The following is a 9,969-nucleotide window of genomic DNA, read 5'->3' as shown; positions in this document are numbered from 1 at the left end:
ATGCCCAAACATACACACTACACACTGACTAAAATTAAAAAAGTGAAAAAGCATAATAGGACCCCTTTAAGTAAAACATATGCACTTTTTTCATTTGTGTTTGTTTTCAGGTGATTTCTGAAAAAGTCCTTTGTTTTCCTGTAAATGATTTTAAAAAAATAAAATAAAAATCCCCACCCAGTAATCATGAAAGACTGGAAAAATCATGGAAATTCATTTGAGCCATTTAACATTTGTTCTTTGTTCTCTGCTTTTTATATTAAACAACTTGTTTTTTTTTTTTTTTTGATGGCTTTATTATTTTATTTCAAATTTTAAAACTGGATAATTCTGAATAGGACATATGCTCATAACTTTCTTTAGCTGCTTTAGAGTTTTTTATTGTGTTCAACAAATAAAACTGAACTGCACTGAATCAATCACATTTTAAAATTCATTCACAAAATTCATTACAAAATTCACAAATACACAGAAAAAAAAAGTGTTATGAAAGTTAATTTCGAAGATTCCCCCGCACAGATCAGATATGAGGGCATTTTACTGATGCACAGAAACTACATATGAATCTACATGTCAATCAGTGGTCAAAATTTAAAGAATTATATATGTATACTATTAGTCAAAATGACATTGTTTCTCTATATTATTTTTAGACACCAAAGTACAAAACTATTAATTAACATATTATTAAAAATAAATATATTTAAAAAAAAATTTGATTTGTATATTTGTCATAAACTCTTCTTTTTGATTAAAAAAATATATTTGGTAAAGTAATTCACACAAAAACCACTACATTTGTCAAAAAAACTTTGTTTAAGTTTATGAAAATTATAAATTGAGTCAAGTGTGTCTTACAATAAATATACATTAAAAAAACGCACGTGGTAGTCAGCGTAACACACGATCTTGTGTTTTTGTCAGCCCAGCCTCTATATAAATTGTTTATGATATACATTAAGTCATCAATGATATTTAAAGTAATGCTTAAACGTGGTAGTTTCAATGGATGTCATTAAAGGCGTTATTATCTAACTTCAACTACACCTGTTCCAAAACCCCGCCCTCCAAAGAATGGCAGCCAAACAAAAAGAACACAGATAATGATTGGCAGGTAACTTAAGTTTTTGATTGGCTAAAAAAACGCGGGCAGTTCTGAGGACACTTATTTTGGTAATATCTGTTACCGCTTTATACTCGATAGATAAATTAAGTAATTAATACATAAATAAGTCTATTTTATTCGGGATTTCCATGTATCAAACCTTTTAAATAACTTTTATGCAAAAAGGCAAAAAGAATGAACACATTTGGCCTGAGTTTAGCGCTTTTTGAAACAATAATCCGCATGAACGGTGAAGTTTAACAGCATTATATGTGAGAGATTGTGTGTGTACGGCGCCCGCGGTTTCATGTTCAGGTGAAGTTTAACAGCATTATATGTGAGAGATTGTGTGTGTACGGCGCCCGCGGTGGATCAAACTTCATGTTCAAACAAAAGCGCGAAACGCCTTCCCCTCCGCCGTCAGTCCGACCCACCGCAGCTCCGCGCGCGCGCGCACACACACACACACACACACACACTCGTGCGCACGCACGCACTGAGCGAGGGGGAAGCGTGTGTGAGAGCAAGAGCCTGTGAATAATCCTCATTCTTTCCGCGACCCGTTCGGCTCTTGGATGATCCATAATAGCCTCATAATAATCTATAATAATAATTAATAATCATCCGGATCAACATGTCCCGCAGAAAACAGAGCAACCCCCGGCAAATCAAACGTAAGTTACTCTGTTTATTATTATTACTATTTTTTTTTTCAAAGCCAAGCGGAGTAAAGTTGTATGAAAGAGAGATAGCGAGAGATCAGTTTATTATGACAACTGCTAGTAGCAGCAGGTGCAAATGTTCTTCTTTAAATCTGGTTTGATTCGGTGTTTTGTATTTGACTGGCTTATTTTTTTTTCCGTTGTACGGTCAATGTAACATTTTTAAGAGTTGTTTGTTATGCTTTCATTCTGCATTTACTTATACTCCGTGCATATTCTAGTTTTGTTGTGTCTTTACTTATATGTAGTTATATTTATGCACGTGCTTATTTAATTCTGAAAGTTTCATATAGTGGCAATCACAGAAACTAAATAAAGTAGTTGTCTTGAAGATGATAAGCTGTTTCTTGCAAAGCCTCAGGAGGGTCTGTTTACAGTCAGTCCTTTTTTGTTGAGGCATGTGGGGATGTTTTTCATAATAGTGACATCTGAAGTCTTGTTTGATATGTTTTCAATTTTGCTCTTTTTATTCTTTATGCATATTTCAGTTTTATTATAGGCTATCAGACAGAATAAGGTAAATAAATAAATAAATGCAACTGTTTTTGTGCTTTTGTAATAGGTATGCATGTGTTTGTTTAGTGCTGAAAGTTTTATATTCTGTAGTGAGAATCTCTTGAACTGATTGTTTTTTTTTTTTAGTTTATAGTTGTTTTGAAGATGTTCAGCTGATTCTTTAAAAAGGTGTAAATAATGTTTTGAGTCGTTCATCTTTCAGTCTTTTTGTATTTGACCATTTGAAGATGTTTTCCATGATAAACAGGCAATACATTGGTTATGACATTTCAATGCCATGTTTTGATTCTTGACATTTATATAGCGTCATTGTTGTTTGGCAAGCTGTATAAAATTATGATAGCTGAATCATCATTCAGTTTTTAGGTCGCTGTAGTTTTACGTCCAGCGTTTCTTATTAAGGTTTTAAGGGACTGTTTAGAGTCAGCTGTGGATATCAGAATCCCTCATGCACGCTAATAAAGACTGAAATATAGTTTCTGTATTTATGATAATGTAATTAGAAAAAAAGAGTGAATTAATTAATTGCCTTTTTACTCAATATCTAAATGTATAAAAACAAAACCCATTTAGTTGTTGCATTCTTTAAATGCATTCTTCCAAAAAGTATTTCTATGGTCTAAAATAAATTTCATATCTAATAAATATGACAGATCTTAGCCTAGAATATTCTGCAGAGCTCTACAGAGTTAAATAAATCATGTGTTTCATAAAATATACAGCATCAGTAGCTTGAGCAGTTCCATTTTTCAGGGCCTATTTTTAGGACAGTTTTATGATACAGCTAGTACCTGAATATTTTCAGCACGTCACAAAGTGAAAAGTTCAGACAATAAGATTGCAGTTCTGTCTTTTATAGAATAATTAAATAGGCTGGCTATTGTTGCATTCATCTTTTGTGAATGAAAGAGCCGAAGTGCGATCGCTGATCAGGGCCTTTAGAAGTGTGTGTGTGTGTGTGTGTGTGTGTGTTTGGAACGCAGGGAAGAAGGATAAAGAATCTTCTTCCTCTGTTGTGAAATGTTTTTTTTTAAGTTACAGGTTAAACTGAGCCAAGGAGATGAGAACAAGCGAGATAAACTAGTTGCACGATTCTAAAAGCCACGTCTTTATCGCCGCTCAATACTGTTTGTACTAGTGAAAGGAAACGTTTCTGTTGTGTGTATGAATTTGAGACCGTATGTGCTTCTTTTGAGCTCATGTACATATATTTTAGGATTTAAGTTAACTTTTTTGAAAAATATATTCCCTTGAAAATGTCTTATTTTGACCATCCTGTCACTTGGGTGAAACATTGAGATATTCTGTGAGATTGTTCAGCAAATATTGTTTAACTGTATACAGTACAGTAAATCAAATAGGTTTGAAGGCTTTCAGTCAGTGCAAAGCAATCTTTGCATATTTTGTTTGATGTGGTACTTTCTGTTATCTCATTCGACAAGCATGACAGCTTTTGAATACCCGAAATGAGCTCAAGTCATTAAACTGTTGACCGAGGCGTTTGCATGCAAATCGATCTGCGTCGATTTCCTACTGAAATGCATCCGAGATGTCCAGGAACTGAGGTCTGAGTTATCTAACAGCTCTTACAGCTCCGTTACTAGAGCATTCATAATAGCAGGGTATTGTCTCTGGCTCTGAAAGGTCACGCGGAGCCTGTAAGTTCCTCTCTCCGGCATTTCAGGAAGAAGAAGAGAAAGGAAGAGGCCGTCTGATCTAGTGCACAGAGAGACCGAGTCATTCTAAAGGACAAAAAGTCATTTTTGTCCCCCCCCCCTCCACCGCCATACGTTGGTCGGTTATCTAAAATTGTGATTTATGCAGTATTTTAATATTTTGCTTATTCTCTCCCCTTGGGTGCTCTCTAAGCATTGATAAAAAGGCCGTGCTGAAAAAGCACCATTAATTTGCAGCGATGCCTGTGAGATAGCGCCAGATAATAGGAAAGATAAGGCAGGGAGATATACCATCAGAGCTGCGATTATTACCATTAAAATTCCAACCCAGCAATCTGCAGCCGGCTGATAATTCCCTCTCCGTTTCCACCACTTTGGATGATAAGGCAAAAAATAGTCATCCACTGCTCCTTGATTAGGCTGCCTGGATATCCCGATAATACTGTGATAAATTATGTATTTCTCCTCCTTGTTTTTTTGGCCCTGAAACGTTACATCTGATTCCATTTTTTATTAATATTTATTTTGCGTTGGTTTTGGTCCCCGCCCCCACCGGCGAATCGAAGACCCCTCTCGCCCTCTCCTCTTTCAGTTCTTCTCATCGTAATAAGAGTTTGATAGAGAGGTGATGGAGGGTGAGATGTTTTGTATGGGAGCTCATATCTGTGTTATCAGCTCATCTCCACGAGCGGCTGCTCGCCGCTGTTGTTTTTAGCCCTTATCACCTCATGCCAATATGCCAATAAATTGGCCTGATTGTTAACCGGGCCGAGCTAGGGCCAGTGAAAATTTATGACAGGAAGAGATGAAAATATCGCTGATGCGTTAGGGATGAAGCACGATTAGCTTCGCAGGAGAGCATGATGTCTCAGTCTGTGGTAAGGAATGCCTGGTGGCGAATAGGCAGGGCAGATACACAGGTTGGCGAATAGGCAGGGCAGATACACAGGTTGGCGAATGGAGAGCGTGCCCCGTGGTGTAATTTGTCTGTAAAATAGCCCCCCGAGTTGCATGTGTGGGCTTGGAGAGCAGGTGGGTTGATGGGTAAGGCCTCTCTCCATCTGTTTACACTCGCTGTAGGTCTGTACGCTTCTAAACATCACTTTGCTTTGTGAGATGCTAAACTGTACCGTGTTTCAGCTCTGTTTCAAATGCTAGTGAGCTGCCTTGTTGTCTACTGCCTACATAGGTATCATCATTTAAACATTTAGGCTACATTTAACTCACACTCTTTCACTGTTAAAACTGAAGCATCATGCTGGAATTTGTGTTCAGATTCTGTGAACAGTAAAGCCCTCCTTCTTTAATTTGATTGGCCATCTCAATCATTTTGACATTGATGAGCACTGTGAGATCACTGAGGCAGACCAGCCTAAAAATGCAACTTTTAAAACTTGATTCTGATTTATGCATTAGGCAGACGCTCAAACTTGAATAATGCACTTGACTTGAATTGTATTTAAGGTACATTTGATCAGTTCATGCACTCCATGGGAACTGAACCCATGACTTTGGCCAAATTGTTCCCCCTGATATTTGATATTCTTGATGCTGCTCTGCTGCACTTCCACCCTGTTTGTTGTTTGGATGACTAAAAGTTAAATTTTTAGACTAGTCTTCCTCAGCGAACTCACAGTGCTCATCAATGTCAAAATGACTGAGATGGCCAATCAACTAAAAGAAGGAGGGCTTTACTGTTCACAGAAACCAAACATGAATTCCAGTGTGACGCTTCAGTTTTTAATGTTTAAAGAGTGTGAGGTAGATGTACAGAAGACATTTAATATTTGACAATTGTTTTATGACAGACATGTTAAACGACCAACAGTAATATTCAAGCCACTCACAGTTTTTAATAAATTATTGCTCTTTTGCTGGTCTTCTTTCTTTTCTTTATCATCTCATTTAAATCCTTTAATTATTTACTTCCTTTAAATGTTTTGGTCCCCCCCCCCCAATATTCAAGGCATGGTTAGGGCCTTGGCTAGCACCATGCTCTGCAAAGAAATGAAAAGAAATGGAATGGAAATCATTTTATAACCGTTGATTTCAGTACAGTTTGGCATTAGCATGTTTCTAAAATATGATTTATAAATAGTATAATAGTACATTTTTAATTAGATTAGACTTTTAGTATTTACTTTTTGATCAACATTTCTTTCACTGATCTTGTTGCTGTGCATTCTGGGATTGCCTTATCTTATATGAGGGACCCATGGGGCGATCACACTAGCTATGTTTCCATCACCCTGTTTTACATTTACATGTAGCAGTCATTTAACAGTCATTTAGCAGACGCTTTTTTCCAAAGCACTTAATGCGCATTTTGAAGTATTGCATGAGAAACGAGTGATGGAAACGCCAAATTTCGAAAAAGTTTTTACGCTCGCTTGAGGTGGTTTTTGACTTGTGCGAAAAAGGGTTAATGCGAATAATGGGAGATGGAAATGCATTTTGCGAATAAATCCCACATGAGCGTTCAAAAAAGTCATGTGACTTTGCGCTATGGGACAGCATAACCTGACTAACCAGCAGACCGATTTAGTTGCACAGCATCTGAAATGTTGTCATGGTCATTCTGAAGTGCCCGAGCAAAGTCTGTCGTCAAAGTATTTCTGTATAACTGCCTCCCAGAACGGTCTACCACGACTGCGTTCCCAAATAGCTGACATTCACCTCCGAAAGCAAGACCGCATTTATTGTGTTTCATCTGCTCACTCAAAGCGCAAGTAATTTATTATATTTGAGAATTATTATATTCAGTCTCTTACTTTTCTTAGTGATATTTAGTGCCAGTTTATCAGGAAGTGACGATTTTGTTCTCTGACTCGTTGGATGGAAACAGTGCTTGTTAGCAAATGTTTTATGCGATATTCCAATTTTGCGCATAAGTTAAATTCGCAACTTTGGATGGAAACCCGGCTACTGACAGCAGTTTGTAGCGACCTAAAGTCATTCATTTCAAACAACCACTGGTAATGTCACTTAATAAAAATGAGCAGTAGTAACATGCTGTTTAGGTAGGATGTTCACTAGATAAACTAATTCTAACCACTAGGGGTTCAACAACACAGTCAAGTGCAGTTTTGTTTCAAACCTCTCAATTTTCAGCTCACAGTTAACAAAGGAAACACGTCTGACTGAAATAGCTACTTTTAACGTGTCTTTTTCGAGATCCAGAGCCAATCCAAATGATTATTACACTCAAAACTGAAGTATATGGAGGATTTGCCAACTTTCGATGCTGGAAAATGGTAGTCAGAGATCTCGGGTGGAGGTTTGTTTTTGCTCTATGTGAATGTGTGTGTGATTGACTGTCAGTATGACTTCATATTAAGTTTGTGATTATCATCTCGGCCCGCCCAGCAGATAATGATGTCATAAGAGAGCTCCGTCAAGCCTATCAGGTGACACGTCTATCTCTGGACGGGTTTTTATCACAGTCTCAACTTATAATGGTGCAGTGAGAGTGTTTGCTGACTTGGCTCCCAGCATGTCAGTGTGTGTGTGTGTGCATGGATATGTTTATGTTGGAGATGAAACGGATGGTGTGTGTGGTTTGAATTCTATGGTTCACCAGTCAGTTGGTTTACTGTATTCTGTTCTATTTTTGTGCCTTTTTATTTTATGAAATTATTGAATGTATATGGAGCTTATATATTTGTGTCTGCGGTCTGTTCAATGTGTTTCATTATCAGGGAAATTTTTGCCACTGTAAGACTGTGTTAGTGTTGTCAGCTGAACTATCGTCCAAATCAGCTCAAGCACCCAATGGTTTTGCAGGAGAACGTTGTTGTGGTAATAATGAAACTCCTCTGAGATTACTTTCTCATACTTGAGACCTTTTTTTGGTAGATTCCACTGATGAAAGTGTGCAGTTTTTTGTGTTCCTCATAGATTTGTCTCATGACGGAATGCCTGCTGGATGCCAACTTTCCTTTTCGACATCTGTTGGCTGCCAATAACAGCTTGCGTTGTTTTGCCTTGTCTAAGCTGAAGGAGCCATTTGACTCCACAGACTTACAGAAAGCAAATGCTCTGATGTATAGACAGTATTTTTAATCTTTTGCTTTTATCAAGTACACAAACGCAAATGCTTGGTCAATGTATGTAATGTATTACATGCGCTTGGTTGTGTTCTAAATACTGTCTTGCGTTACTATGGCTTCACCAAAACTCAATACTTAATCGGACAAGTTCAAATGTCTGTGCCATTACACTGGATGTGATATTCATAAAACCAGCTGTAAATATTGACTTTAACCCCTTAACTGTTACTCACATTTTTGAACATAGACGTGAAAGTGCACTATCCAAACTTACATTTTTATAATTCATGAATGAAAACATTTTGTAACATGATTTTGATGTACCATTTTCATGGTAATGCAATGTCTGATTTTAAAATGGTTTTCAAAGGATGAATTTTGATATTTGAAGTTTTCAATTGATATATAATTTCTGATGATTTCTAAAGTGTGATAGAGAAAAAGGCAACGAAGAAGACTTTTTGTGACAAAGGTCAGAACTCCTGTTATGATGTAGATTTTTGAGGTGCACTGACTGCACTCTTGTCATAAATTAATCTGTTACTTTTCCTACATACTTTTTAACAAAAAACAGTGGTAAGATATCTATTTAGGAGTCTTAGACCTTTCCAACGATATATAGTTTGTCATGATTAGATTAGGATTTAATTGTAATATAGTGAAGTAAACAAGTTAGTAGCTAGTAGCTGATCTGAAACATTGCAATTTTTTGCACATTTCAAAACAAAAATACATTGTTTACAATTGTTAATATTGACAGGACTGAAAAAAGAGTAAAGCAAAAAAGTGTTTTTTTTTTGTTTGTTTTTTTAAAGCCTTGAATCTCTCTTTTTGAATCTTTGTGATATATACTTTTTATATACATATATAAATTTTAAATTATATACTATGATATTTGGTACACATGGAACTGCTGACCTATATCCTTCTTTTATTAGTTTTTTTTTTGTCTTTTTTATTGGGTGTTTTCTAGGGATGCTCCGATCAGGATTTTTGAGGCCGATTGCCGATCACAGAAAGCAGTATCTGCCGATGCCGATCACCGATACCGATCTTTTTAAAGCCTTCTTTTTATCATTTATAACTATTTATAGTGATACTCCAATCAGGTTTTTAGACATTTATTCAGGGCCTGAATTTCATTTTTGAAAATGGGTGGAATTCCCCTCTTAGGTGTCCGGGGAAGCAGCACGGACTGTGCTTTCACACAGGAGTCTACTACTGATCCGTAGATGTTTACTACAAACACAACATTTATCCATTATTTTGATTTTAAATCCAAACATTGTCACTGAAAATGTTTTTTCAGCATTGCAATTCTTTTTTTACACAGTACAGTAATACAATCTTTCACAGACATGTTTAAACACAATAAATATAAGCAACACATTATTCAATGCTTTTTACTTTTGCATTTACTTCTAGATTTATATATTAAGTTGCTCATGCAAGTGGTAAAACATTTAAACTACTTTTCTTAAGTTATCTCAAACTTATCATTGACAGAAATAGTCAGCTAATTCAGCGCTTGCAGCGCAGCAAAAATAGACTCAGTGCGGAAACGATCTCTGCACTGCTGCAGACTGCAGCTCCTGGATCGCACTGCCAGACCGGAACTGTGTGCAGTGTGCACGCTTTATTAATCTGTTAACATGAGCATGGAAAAAATACGCACCACATTCGCACTGCAAATGGAGTAATGTGAACCTGGCGTTATGTGTGTGCGCTGCGAGTGTGCATGAGCACACAGTCTCCAGGAGAGCGCTCGAGCTGCTTTAAAAAAAAAAATGTTTCTGAAAGTAATTTTCAGATGCAACGGGGGAAAAAAACGGGATAAACACAAACATGAAACTTGTAAATAAAATAATCTGATATATAGCCTATGTACAATTTAATAACAT

At 36.6% G+C, this 9,969-nt stretch overlaps 1 protein-coding gene across 1 annotated transcript in view; it reads left to right on the top strand.

Moving 5' to 3' along the window:
- The first annotated feature begins 1,567 nt into the window (after nucleotides 1-1,567).
- zfpm2a (zinc finger protein, FOG family member 2a) overlaps nucleotides 1,568-9,969 on the top strand; it is a 197,439-nt gene continuing 189,037 nt past the window's right edge. Inside the window, exon 1 of the mRNA XM_016483337.1 lies at nucleotides 1,568-1,779. Coding sequence (XP_016338823.1) covers nucleotides 1,740-1,779 — 40 coding nt within the window. The 5' untranslated portion in view covers nucleotides 1,568-1,739. The remainder of the gene's footprint in view (nucleotides 1,780-9,969) is intronic.

Source organism: Sinocyclocheilus anshuiensis, unplaced genomic scaffold (genome assembly GCF_001515605.1).
Source record: "Sinocyclocheilus anshuiensis isolate Anshui unplaced genomic scaffold, SAMN03320099.WGS_v1.1 scaffold389, whole genome shotgun sequence".
NCBI lineage: Eukaryota > Metazoa > Chordata > Actinopteri > Cypriniformes > Cyprinidae > Sinocyclocheilus > Sinocyclocheilus anshuiensis.
Note: the sequence above shows the minus strand (reverse complement) of the source record. Positions and strands in the feature narration are given on the sequence as shown.